Raw genomic sequence first — 14,334 nt, forward strand, 5'->3', positions numbered from 1 at the left:
TGAAGACGACTACGGCAAGAAATAAGGACAAGCGAAAAACATCCAAAACCCAGATGAGAATTACTACTTGGAATATCAGATCACTGAACTCAAGGGACCAAGAAATAACCCAAGTGCTGAAAGAGAAAGAAATAGACATTTGTGCTCTACAGGAAACAAAAAAGAAAGGAAAAGGCCAATCAAAATTAGGTGTAATACATACTAATCTACAGTGGAGTAGCAAAAGAAAACAGGGACAAAGAAGGTGTAGCCTTACTAATACACCAAAGGTACCAAAATCACATCAAAGAGTGTCAATACATATCAGAAAGAATAGTAACAGCAAAGATAAGAATGAAAAAGGAAGACCTGAACATCATCGGACTATACGGCCCAGAAAATAACAAGCCTCAAACAATAAGGGAAGCATTTTACGACCAATTTCAACAAGTATTAGATCAAGTCAGAGGAAAGATGATAATATTGGGGGATCTTAACGCTCGAATAGGCGACCAAGTAATACCCGGCATCAAACAAAAACATAACGAGAATGTTAAAAACGAAAATGGAGAACTGATGATTAACTTCTGCACAAATAACGAACTAAGAATAAACAACACATTTTTTGATCACAAAGACCAACACAAATATACATTCAATAACACCCGTGGACAAAGATCTATGATAGATTATATTATAACCAACAGAGATATACATCCATCAAAAATAATCGACGTAAGATGCCTAAACTCAGCAGATGTAGGTAGCGACAATAGCCTAGTATTATGTAAAATAAGAATAATCCTGAAATACTTCCCACCCAAGAGAGCGGCGCCAACACAAACAAAAATCAAAGTCGAAGGACTAAATACGGAATCGACAGAATACTTATACAGGAAAAGAATATCAGAGAAGATCGCTGGGAATAAAATATTAGAAAACGATAACATCAAGGAAAGCTGGGAAAAACTCAAAAATAACATAATTAACGCAGCAACAGAATCACTTGGAGAGAGGAAAGTAACAAACACTAACATATCAAAAAGGAAAACACCATGGTTTAGTGAGGAAGTGAAGACAAAATGTGAAGAAAAGAAGAAAGCCTTTTTACAATACAGAACACAACAAACACAACGAGCATACAACCACTATAAACGAATCAGGAATGAAACGAATACTTTAGTTAGACAAATAAAAAAGGAACACAAAGAAAAGAGATGAACGAACTAATAAAAGCGAAACACATTCAGAAGGAAACGTGGGTAGACTACTTTCGATCCCTGTTTGCTAAAGGTGACGATGATGAACCACCAACACCAGAGGTGACGACAAACGAAGAAATAAATATTGAGGAGGAAAAGGTAAAGGAAGCATTAAGGAAATTAAAAAATAGAAAATCACCAGGAGAGGACAGAATACCGAACGAACTCCTAAAGTACGGAGGACCAGATCTGACCAAACAACTACTAAAACTAATTTAAAAAATAATGGAACAAAACAGAATTCCTCAAGAATGGAGATCAAGCATCCTAATACCTCTCTTCAAACAGGGAGACAAATCGGACCCGGAAAATTACAGAGGAATTAATTTATTAAACACAACACTCAAATTAACAACCAAAGTGATAACAAATAAATTGAATGAAATTATAATACTAGCAGAAGAACAACAAGGTTTTAGGTCGGGAAGATCATGCACCGACGCTATATTTATAATGAGGCAAGTGCAAGAGAAGTCATTAGAGTACAACAAACCGGCATATCTATGTTTCGTGGACCTTAAAAAGGCATTTGACCGGGTCAAATTAAAAAAAATTATCCACTTACTGAATGCAAGAGACATACCTCTAGGAATAATCAAAACGATCGAAAATATCTACCAAAACAACACAATAAAAGTAAAAGTAGAAGAAGAACTAACCGACCCTATTAAAGCTGGCAATGGGATAAGACAAGATTCCCTGATTCCTCTATTGTTCAACCTGATTATGGATGAAATAATAAAAAAAGTAAGAACTAAAAAAGGATACCAAATGGGAGAAAAACAACTTAAAATAATCTGCTAAGCAGACGACGCAATACTACTCTCTCAAAGTGAAGATTATTTACAACGTATGCTGCACCAATTTAATATAAACGCCAGAAAATTTAACATGGTAATTTCCCCAACAAAGACAAAATGCATGGTTATAACAGCAAATTTACTAAGATGTAAATTGGAGCTGGAAGGTCAGATCTTAGAACAAGTGATGGAGTTTAAATATCTAGGCATCACATTATCTAGCTACGGAAAGCTCGAAACCGAAGTGGAAGATCAAGTGAATAGAGCAAACAGAGCCGCAGGCTGCCTAAACGAAACAATATGGAGAAATAAAAATATCGGGAAAAAAACGAAAGGCAGAATTTACAAAACAGTCATCAGACCAATAATGACATACGCGGCAGAAACAAGACCTGACACAGAGAGAACAAAAAGGATGTTACATGACAAACAGCAGAGATGAAAACACTTAGAAAAATTGATGGTAAGACATTATGGGACAGAGGTAGAAGTACAGATATACGACATAGATGCAAGGTGGAGAACATCAAAAACTGGGTAAGAAATAGAAGAGTAGAATGGAACGATCATATAAGCCGAATGACAACAAATAGAGTAGTAAAGACGGCAAGAGACGGTTCCCCAATAGGAAGACGATCAGTAGGAAGACCACGCAAACGATGGAATGACAACTTACTGGAGGCACATTGAAAAACAGACAGAGTCATGTCTATATAAAAAGAAGAAGAATAAGAAGAATATAAATCCAACTGACAACTACATAATATAATCAAGAAACGTCAAAATATCAACAACTCTCATAGACTACTTCAAATATTTTATTTGTCATAGACTTCTAAAATATGCATATATTTATTTTGTAGGTGCAGTAAAATAAAAAGTAAAAACATCTCAAATTTAGTTTTTATATTATAGATAGTGAAAAATAAAATCTTGTATATACCACTGGTGTTAACGGATGATTACGTCCATCGAGCAACATCCATCCCTCGGGCCAGAGGTCCTCTGGCTGGATTATGTTGCTCTCCGGGAGTAATCATTTTAATAACACCCTTCGTGCATAAAATAATTTATACCGCTACGACTATAATAATGACACAATGGTAATGGCATATTATTCATTTCAGTATTTCTTCAAATAGTGATGTAACGTTTAGTGGAGATAGAAACAAAGATGATATTGTCCAGTTTGCACTTAGAATGGTGGGACCACCGGTTCATATTATAAGTTCGTCGAATGATCTGTCCAAGATTAAGAGTTCTGGTGAAGCATTTTTTATGTATAATGGAGCCCTGAAAGGAGAATTGTGGAATACATTTTATTGTGCATCTAAACGATTTAGAGCCCATTCGCTATTTTTTGCCTTTGATGAAACTTGTGGAGAATTTATTACCTCTAATGAAAATAAAGAAAATTGTGGAGATGCCGCTAATACACCTTCAATTTATATGTATAAAGACAATAAAGCTCATTTCTTTCAAGGTATGTAGATTTATTTTTTATTTGTTTTTTTTTACTTCAAGATGTTAAGATGTCAATTCTAATTTTAATAACAGTACTTTATCGAATATCATCAGAACAGTACCGGCTTGTGGGTCAATAAATGTTTATTTTGTACACCAGACCAATGCTTTTTTCAGATACCAAGTAGTTTTTTGAGTTTGTCATTGAATCTTTAATGTTTTTTATTAATTGTTTAACTGCGCTTAGAAAAACTAAAGCACTCAAGCGTTCTTTGCCAGGCATGGCCAAGTTTTTTTATTGTGCGTTCCAATGCTGAATCGGCTCCTCTATAAACATTTTTTTTATTTCCAACAATGATATTTTCATATATGAAAATTTTTTTGAAATATTTTTTTAAATTCAAAATACACTGCGCTCCAAAATTAACGCATAATTTTAAAAACCCTGGTAAATTAAATAATTTTAATGTTCCGATTTTTGTGCTAATATATTATTGTTACCCCCAGTATATTGTAAAATTTATCGAAAGAACGGTTAAAAAGCTGATGTTTTTACCATTTTTGCAAAAAAATTAAAAACATGCTTATTGTGATTAATTTTATTTCGAATTTAGTTTGGTAGGATTACGTTGTGCTGAACGTTTAAAGGGGGTTTTCAAGTTTATTAAGTGTTTTTTCTTTGAAATGAACCACCAACAGCAAGAAAATCGAAATTTGTCAGAAAGTGACCGTTTTAGAATCGTTACTCTTCGCGAAGAAGAATACACTCAAGTAGAACTCGCTGAACGTTTTAACGTCACCCAGTCAACCATTTCAAGAGTGTTAATACGTTTTTCTGTTACTGGAAGTAACTCGAGAAGACCCGGTCAAGGCCGTAGAAGCGTTACAACTGATAATCAAAACCGGTTTTTGACACTTCGTACACTGGGACAAAGGTTTGTTACCAGTACTTCTCTATAAAATGAATTTTTGGATCGTTATAACTTTAGAATCAGCCAAAATACGATTAGAAGACTTGCCGAAAACGACTTACACCCTGGAAGGGCACCAATTGGTCCGTTATTGACCAGAGACCATAGAAGACAAAGATTGCATTTTGCTCGTGAACATGTTGATTGGAATAATGACGATTGGGGAAGAATATTGTTCACCAATGAATCCAGGTACTGTCTTTTTTCTGATGACAGGAGAAACCGAGTGTATAGAAGGCTTGGGGAACGCTACGCGCAGTTTAACACCGTAGGGACTGTACAGTATGGCGGCGGCTCGGTAATGGTGTGGGGTGGGATTAATTTAGAGGCTCGTACGGAATTAGCTAGAATAGATCGAATTAGTTAGAATAGATCGCGGTCGGCTTACATCGCAGAGGTATATAACAGACATTTTCGAAGAGCATGTCGTGCCATTTGCACCATTTATTGGGATAATTTCATGCTTATGCAAGATAATGCCAGGCCACACACGGCAAGAATTGTGCAGCAGTATCGTCAGGAGGTTAGAATTCCTGCCATGAATTGGCCTGCGAGAAGTCCTGACCTCAACCCAATAGAACATGTTTGGGACATCATAGGCAGACGACTACGACAACTACATAATGCACCAAACACATTAGATGAACTGTTCTTGCGGTTGGTTGAAATATGGGATCAAATTGATCAAGAAGAAATCAGAACGATTATTCTCAGTATGAGAGATCGTTGTGTAACAGTCGTTACTTTTACTACTATTTATATTAAAGTAATTTCAGAGATGTAGTATGGGTTGCCTAACTTTAAGTGTTCATTTGCTCATTAAGTGTGTATTTTTAATAATTTAAGTTGTCACTCTGATCTAAATTTGGTACCATTGCGTACCAGTGAGATGACAGGAGATTAGGGGGGAGTGGAAACTGGCTCTTGGTTAACAAACTGTGAATTAAAATTCACTTTTGTACGAGAGTTTGAAGTGGTACAAAGGTGGTAGTTAGCGAAAGAAAATCCAATTAATGCATAGAATTTCCTTCACTTCAAGAAGTTAAATGTTTTAAGTATAACCGTAACCATTTAATTGACGGTGTTTTCGGAAACTCGGGAGGCTGAAGTGAAATTTCTAGCACGGAATTGAGTAGCTATCTGGTAACTATTTTTTTTTTATATTATAAAAACTAACTTTTTGTTCCCACATCCCACATCCTTAAGGTATTCAGAATGACCTTGGGTCACGAATTCAAGCATAGTATGGCCGCTTACAATCATTCTGGCATGAATCTGATTAAAATTCTGAATTTTCCGTAAATCTCTAACATCTATTACAATTTCCACAGATATTTTAATGAACATTAGAGTATTTTATCCATATCCTATTATTCAGATTCATTATTTCATATTTTAATATAGTATTTTGTTCAAGGCCATTATATTTTTACTCTATGTGAAGCAAGGTCACGCTACATCCGATTGGATGTGTTTTTTTTCATCTACTATAATTATCTTTTTGCTCCGGTTTCTTATGCTGAAAGAAACTTTCCTCACTTCTTCTTTGATTTCTTTTTATCAATGTTGAGACTAGAAGTAACGGGGAATTGTTTTCAGCCACCTCCCATGGAATTATAAACTTCCCTCAGAACATCCGAGGGAGAGTACCACTTCAACTCTATAAGAATCAGGGTCATTGGGACAAGCCAGAGGGTATTGTCTACTCCACCCTCATTTTTTCTCCAGCCTGCACCTAGAGGTAGGGCAGGACAGTAACCATCGGAACTGAGCCAATTAGCACCAGCTCCGTGCTAATTTCGGACCTCAAGGAGGACTTCGCTGGGACACCGAATCCATTCGGGAGTATCCTTCCAGACAACTGTTTCACCTAGGAGGACAGTTGGTTTTTGCTTCAGAACTATATATATATATATATATATATATATATATATATATATATATATATATATATATATATATATATATATATATATATATATATATATATATATATCTTGTTTCACCAGTTATAGTTTTTTTTATAACATATATATATATATATATATATATATATATATATATATAAATGTGCACTCGTAAGTGAATGGGATGTTATCGGTCTGGAGATAAAAAAGACAAGAGTTGTGCTACTTTATCTATTTATTGAAGACGTTTCGCCTATTGTTCAATAAGCATCATCAGTTCATCTAAAAGAGTGTTATTAGCGATACATCTAATATGAAAAAACAATTAAGTAAATGATCTTACCTTTAAAAGATCTGTAGCATTACAATGTTGTTATTGCAAAGAAACATCAAAAAATTAATATAATAAATATAACAGCAAAAAATATAGAAACACAGAACGCTGGAAGATTCCCAATTTAACTAATTTGTTTTAAATTTCACTTTTGAAAACATTGATTGATTAAATCTATCAAAAAATATTTACTATTTTTTTTTTGATAGATTTAATCAATCAATGTTTTCAAAAGTGAAATTTAAAACAAATTAGTTAAATTGGGAATCTTCCAGCGTTCTGTGTTTCTATATTTTTTGCTGTTATATTTATTATATTAATTTTTTGATGTTTCTTTGCAATAACAACATTGTAATGCTACAGATCTTTTAAAGGTAAGATCATTTACTTAATTGTTTTTTCATATTAGATGTATCGCTAATAACACTCTTTTAGATGAACTGATGATGCTTATTGAACAATAGGCGAAACGTCTTCAATAAATAGATAAAGTAGCACAACTCTTGTCTTTTTTATCTCCAGACCGATAACATCCCATTCACTTACGAGTGCACATTTTTTTATATTAAATTAAACGGTATATATATATTAATTAATATAACTCCCCTTGGTGTAAGGTATCGGTAAGTTTGAGCTCAAATTCTACCCAGAGATTATCTTCCATTGTTTTTTGTATTAACCATTTATTTCATTATTAACTTTAATTATTTCATTATTTGTTTACTTAACTAATTTTTTTTATATTTCATCTTGCGTTATTAACTCTGGTTATTATCCCTTCAGGATAATAGACCGTTTCAATTGTTTAACTTGGCTTGTTCCCATTTATATATTACTTTGTTTATATTTGAATTTAGAGGTGTTTAACAATATTGTTGGTCATATTGTAGGTTAGTATAATATATTTACTTGGCTATACGTTCTTCCAACGTTAGCATTATTTTGTTTAGGGTTGTTTTTTAACCTAGATGTAGGTTGTACACTGTATATCAGAGTTATTCTGTGTAGTTTTCAACTTTTTGTTATAGTTGTTTTCAATATTTCTGTTAAAATATTATATTGTGAAATTTTCATATACTTTTTGGTAACTTAGAGATTGTCAAAATCTAAGAAGTTATATTTAATAAACTTGAATTTGTTTTGCATATAATTTTTTTATTAATATTTCCTTACCTTTTTACATTTACAGCATTTTTGTTTATTACATCAACTTTAATTAATATTAGCAGTATACGATACCTGGAAGAGTGACCGTTACTCTTTTTAGAGTAGTATCCCTCTTCTGGCGCCCTCAATTTGTTTTCTTTGTTAATTTTCATTATATCTATTCATTTTTCATATCTTCTTTTCTATCCATCATACATATTTTCCTGATTTACTGTCTTTAAAAGGCATGCAAATTGGCCGTATCCATCCTTGAGTTTCTAGTGGTCATTCTCTTGCCTATATTGCTAGCCTAGCCACATTCCTCGGTGATTTCCTGTAGAAAATGTTTTGGTGTTATTTTCATTCTTATTTTTGCTAGTACTATTTTGTGTTCACTCCCAGCGTCTTGCTGAGTTTAAAGTTCGGATATCTAGAATCTGCTTTGTATGGATTTTTCTACTAGTGACTATAAAATCAATCATAGATTTGTGCCCACTGGAGTTTTCAAATGTATATTTATACTGGAGCTTATGGTCGAAAAATGTATTATTGATTCTCAGTTCGTTAAAAGCACAGAGATTAGCCATGAGTTCTACATTTGCGTTGACATGGTTTTCATTAAATCTTTGTTTTACTCCTGGAAGTATTTCATTTCCGATTTGTGCTTTAAAGTCACCCATAAGAACTAAGGGTTCTTCATGAGGTATTTCATCCAGGAAGATTTGCAATTGTTCGTAGAATGTTTCTCGTTCCTCCTTAGCTTTGCAGTCCTCGGGGCTATAGATAAATATGACATTTCATTTTTGGTAGTCCATTGTGATGTTTATATGTATTATTCTTTCGGAGACATAACGGCAGTTATTTATGTTGCCTTTAAATTTTTTATGGACAAGTATACCTACGCCTGTTCGTGGTCGTTCTTCTTTCTTCACTCCACTGTATGCTAGAAAATATTGGTTATAGTCTCTTTGGCCTTTACCTTTCTTCTTGGTTTCTTGGATTGCACAAATGTCTATGTTTTTATTTATCAGTTCTTCTATTATCTCTTGGTCTTTGTTGTTGAAAAAAGTAATGTTCCATGTTGCTAATCTGATTGTGTGCTTATTTGTCCTTTTCGTTTTCCTTTTCTTTGTGTGGTTCGTCATCTTAGGTTCCATCTGGTTCCGAGTCTTTATATTGGTTCTTTGAGTCTTGTTTTCTTTTACAATGTGTAGGATGCTAACCTGGCTTGGGACCGGCTGTGGGCATGAACCCGTTAGAACAACTCAAAACGAACATCTGAGGCGCACGGTCAGCTCAAAGTGAATGCGGGCGCAAGTAAATCCATTTTCATTATCTCAGCAAAAAATATTACTAGAAGCATTTACCAAAGCTTAAAATTTTCGTTTTGAATTGTTCTATAACTTCCATTGACCAAATGGCCAACGTTTACGGCTCAATTTTGTTTAAAACTCTTATAAACAAATTAATTCACCACTTATTAACGAAAATTTTAACTATAAATTGCTATATCTTTTTTATTTATAATGATAAGAAGTTTGAAACGTCTTATATATCTTCACAAATTTCTATGTCTGCTGATTGAAGTAATTTGCTCACTTTGACAACCATTTGCAGAATTGCATGCATTATTTCCAAACACATAATAAAATCAAAGGATTTTATTTCATTTAGTATCCCTGTACCTTTAGCTCTAGCTTTTGCATCAGTTCCGTCATCAACTGTCTCTTCAATGGCTTCTATAATTGCTTCAAGCTGATGTTTGACCACAGCAACTGCCTCATCATGACAAGCCCAACGTGTTTCAGATAAATATTTCAGAGTTTTTGTGACCATCACAATCTCTTCAAAAATAGCGTGCCTTTTTGGACTGCCTTCAATATAAGAATAAAACAATTATTGTGTTACACCAAAACAATCGAAAATCTTTGGATTTTCAATATGATTAGCGCAAGCGGCTACCGATGCTAAGTGACCATAACAATGAATATACAAAGTTTTAATATTTTTCTCTTTGCATCTTTTCTGTACACCAGTAAAGTTTCCTGACATCGCTAAATCTCCATCAAAGCATACAGCTTCAACATCCTTCCACGAAACATTCATATAATGCAAAAGCCTTTCAACTGGAAAATTACTACCTTTAGGGATATATCTAAACCAACAATACCTTTCAACTACTAACAATAGAAATTTGCTTATGGCGAGTGACATCAGAGGTCTCGTCGGAAATCCCAGATAAGTGCAGTTTTTTTGGGCTAATTTGAAGTATGACATATGTAAGGTCATATTTTTTAACAAGTTTTACAATTTCAAGAAACAATCCTTTTTCATTGATTTCTTCCATTTCATCATAACAAAAAGGTTTTCCATGTTTTACTAAACCTTCTCTCTGGCTTTCAGTTCAACCTCTTTTTTTCTTTTGGATCTGAAGATCTACGATCTTAAAACGGTAAAAGAAATAATAAATTAGACTTACTCACAATCGATTTAATTTAACTATCCAGACGACCGGTTTCGCTTTCTACAATATGCAAAGCATCTTCAAGTCCCGATACAAAGTTAAATAAGTGATGCCGGTACTCTATTAATTGATGGTTGAAAGAACATTGTTCAAACTATCCTGTATTGTTGATTGGAGAACTCAAGTCTACTATTGTAATTGTTTGACAGTAAACGGGGAAGTTCTTGAGGAGACAGATTTTATCCAATGAAGTAGAGATAGGTGTAATGTAATTGTTTGTTTGATGAAAGTAATGTTCTATATCATTGAGTTATTTAAAAGTTATTTATATTTATTCTAGAGATATATTTATGAAATATGTGTTATTTATTGAGATTTTATTTTTGAAGGTGACTGTTGTGAGACAATGAATGAGATTAGATGTACAAATTGTGTGGGTGTGCAATTCTATTAACTTGTAATTATCAAATTTCTTTGATAAAGTTCTGTTGTAATATGTGGCAAATGGTTGTAAAGTCCAATAATTAAATTTAAAAAATTAAAAATTAAAATTGAGGACACTTTAAGACACACAGAACACACTTAAAAAAGGGGGGGACGAAACAGACATGAAATTTAAAAAGGGGGAGGATTTGAAAGCACTACATCTCTTACTTGGAGACAATGAGTTTTTTATGTTATTTATTAGACCTAATACCATCTTTCAACCTATAATCTTTCAACCATCAATTAATAGAGTACCGGCATCATTTATTTAACTTTGTATCGAGACCTGAAGATGCTTTGCATATTGTAGAAAGCGAAACCGGTCGTCTGGATAGTTAAATTAAATTGATTTTAAGTCTAATTTATTATTTCTTTTACCTTTTGAAATGGACTCACACAAGCAACACATTCATGATCTACGATCTTATTCACGGTATAACTCTTCGAAGTTTCTGTCCTTAATCCATGGCAACTTGCATTGTATGTGTAGAGGAAAGGGATAGCCTTAGAAATAGTCTATTAGCCAAAGGATTTATTTTTATTTATATATTTACACATATTAGGTGCATATAAGGTTAAATATCGATTTTAGCTTCTTTAGCGAAATTTAGTATTGCTTCGAATTTTAATTCATTCAATAATAATTTATTTTATTCCATGATGACAATAAACTAAAAATAAACGCAGTTTATCTATCCAGACTTAGTACTGTCGTTCATGCCTAAACATCTGCACGCAAAACAGAAAGCTGCATTTTTTGTTGGGCTAAAGCAGTTGGAATACTGTAGGGTAAGTGGGTAAAAAAGACCGACAACGTTTTCTCTTTGCCTGTTATTTTTGTTGGAAACTGTTCTAGTTTTAGTTGGTAAGGACCTCTTATTATTGTAGAAGATCTTTCTAATCTTTCTTTTGGTACGCCTAAGCTACATATAGAATGTAACAATCCATTAATATTTGTAGACTCTCATAGCTCTATGTTAAGAGCTCTTACAGAATCCAATATTGATCATAGGTACACAACTCTTCTTTCAGAAACAATAATTGGGAAAATATTGAAGTCAACATAAATGGGAAGTTTTTGAACAAGAAGTTTTCAGAAGACATAGTCCTTATTGCAGACCGGGTAGATTATGCCTGCAACTTCTTCAAGACCTTCAGAGCTCTGGTACAAAGTTAAACAGGAGAATAGGACTAACATGGGCAGCTTACGGAAAACTGAGGAAAATCTTTAGATCAGATATTCCCATGTGCTTAAAAAGGAAGGTCATTAGTCAATGTATACTCCCAGTTCTAACGTATGGGCAGAAATATTGACTCTTATCAGAAAAGTAATCAATAAGATGCAAGTGGTACACAGAGCAATGTTGAATATATCGATCAGAGACAGAGTTTCAAATCAAATAGTTCGGAGAAAAACTGGTGTTACGGAAGCCATTAAAAGAATTACAACGCTGAAATGGAACTGGGCAGGACATGTTGCCATAGTCAGAGATGGAAGATTGCACCAAGAAAATTTTAGAATGGAAACCTAGACACGATGCTTATCGTAATCGAAGACGTCCTCCAACAAGGTGGTCGGACGACGTCAAGCGCATCTAGCAGAACTATAAATATTTACGGGGGCCTATGTTCAGCAGTGGACTCAAAACTGCTGATGATGATAAAGACTGTCGTCAGGACCACTCTTCCGACTCGAGTAACGCGTCCTCGTTCATTTTCTGTACCTCATACACTGTCCATCGTTTGTTGCGTTACAATCTATTGAAACGGTATCAGTTTTATTTAATACTCATTTTTCGAATGAATATTCTTTTTTTTTTTAAGGCGTTTTACATCGTCACAATTGCCGTTATTGGGCTGATGAAAATCCTAGAGTTTTCTTGGGTCATACTTTTTGAAACAAAATTTGAACGAAGAAGCATATCTAAAGTTATTACAGGACATAGTTGATTCCATTTTGACATATATAATCGAAAATGATAACAGATGATTTGTTTTTCCAACAAGATGGCGACATAATAACTGATGAGTGAACTATTTTGAATAATTCATTCAATAATTTAAAATTTAGTTCATTTTATGTATGTTATATTTAATAAAGTTGAATATTAATGTTACAAATTTCGTTTCACCACATTGAAAAGTGGCACATAACCAACCGTATATTTGGCAAAATATGGTGATTTGTCATGAGTACGGAACAAAATTTTTCGCAATTTTTTCAATAAAAAAATCAGGTCAAAAAAATAGTTCTAAATTATTTTTGTAATTTTTGTGGGTTGGAATTTTTCACATTCATCCGCGACGACGATTTTAGGTTTCACCAAAAAGTCTGCAGCACATGGAGAGCCTATGTTACTTTAGATGTATATCTGCGAGCCTTTAAAAAAGTATTTATTTTAATAACCTTCTAACAGTTTGTGTTTCATTTTAGTTGACAACCTGAGCAACAGATTAAACGATTCATTAAGTCAGTGGGTTAACAAAGAACGATTTGGAACTTTTCAAAAAGTAACTCATGGAAATATCAATGATCTTATACAATTAAATCGGTTCATAGTATTAGTTGTCGTTAATGAGAAAAAATTACGGGAAAATCCTGATATGCTCAACTACAGAAATATGGTAGAGAAATTTGCAATATCCAAAAAAGAAAAATATAACAAAAATTTTGTATTTGGGTGGACAGGAAATCCTGAATTGGCGAACAGTATAGCACTTAAGGTTGTACCGTTACCTTATTTGATTGTTTTAAATTCAACTACTCATGAATACAACATACCTGAAAGTGATTGTTCAAAGATGACTGAGGCAGATATTGAAACATTCTTAGATGACGTTAACATGCTATCCTTACCGGTAAGTTTTGATTTTTATTTTACACAATTAATGTCACAACAGTTTCTGCTAATACTACTACTAGGTGTCGGTTTATAACATTCGGATTACATTTTGATTCTTGTTGTATTAGCTACATTAGTTACAAGTTTCAATAATTATAAAAATTATGTTTAATACAATGGTTTACCTACATATTTTAAAATAATGCATACTTATAAATATGTGGCCTATAAGTGCTTCAGCTGCACGATATAGACGGAATTCGGCACTGGATCCACATATCGCTGACACATCGAGGGTCTCAGGCAGGTGGTCGACGAACTCCGCCTCGTCGCCCGTTGTTAGTTCTTTATAATATTTGCAAGTATTTTGTAATACTGAAGTTAACGTCTTAGACATCGTAGACTAATGTTGCGGCTTTTAACCAAGACCTTGCTGACTGTAAGATCATGCAGTATTACTAGTACTGCAACTCACGGTGGTAGTGATCCAGGTCTTCACAGACAGGCTAGAGTTCATCTTCCGTTTGTGGTGGATTGGAGCGTGGGAACTTAGCCAGTTTGGTCACAGCAGTTTGTTCACCAAATCACAGCGCTACTCCTCAGTGATTTTAGGTTGCAGACGCTTGAAGAAAGCTATTTTCTGGAATATGAAGACGTAGACTGTCTATTATTGGTAGG

The 14,334-nt window shown here is 33.7% G+C and overlaps 1 protein-coding gene across 1 annotated transcript in view; it reads left to right on the top strand.

Annotated features, from left to right (window-relative positions):
* The window catches only part of LOC140447561 (protein disulfide-isomerase tmx3a-like), a 46,835-nt gene that overhangs the window by 19,064 nt on the left and 13,437 nt on the right, over nt 1–14,334 (top strand). Inside the window, exons 3-4 of the mRNA XM_072540275.1 lie at nt 3,169–3,524; nt 13,248–13,672. Of these exons, the coding sequence (XP_072396376.1) occupies nt 3,169–3,524; nt 13,248–13,672 (781 nt within the window). The remainder of the gene's footprint in view (nt 1–3,168; nt 3,525–13,247; nt 13,673–14,334) is intronic.

Source organism: Diabrotica undecimpunctata, chromosome 8 (genome assembly GCF_040954645.1).
Source record: "Diabrotica undecimpunctata isolate CICGRU chromosome 8, icDiaUnde3, whole genome shotgun sequence".
NCBI classification, from domain to species: domain Eukaryota; kingdom Metazoa; phylum Arthropoda; class Insecta; order Coleoptera; family Chrysomelidae; genus Diabrotica; species Diabrotica undecimpunctata.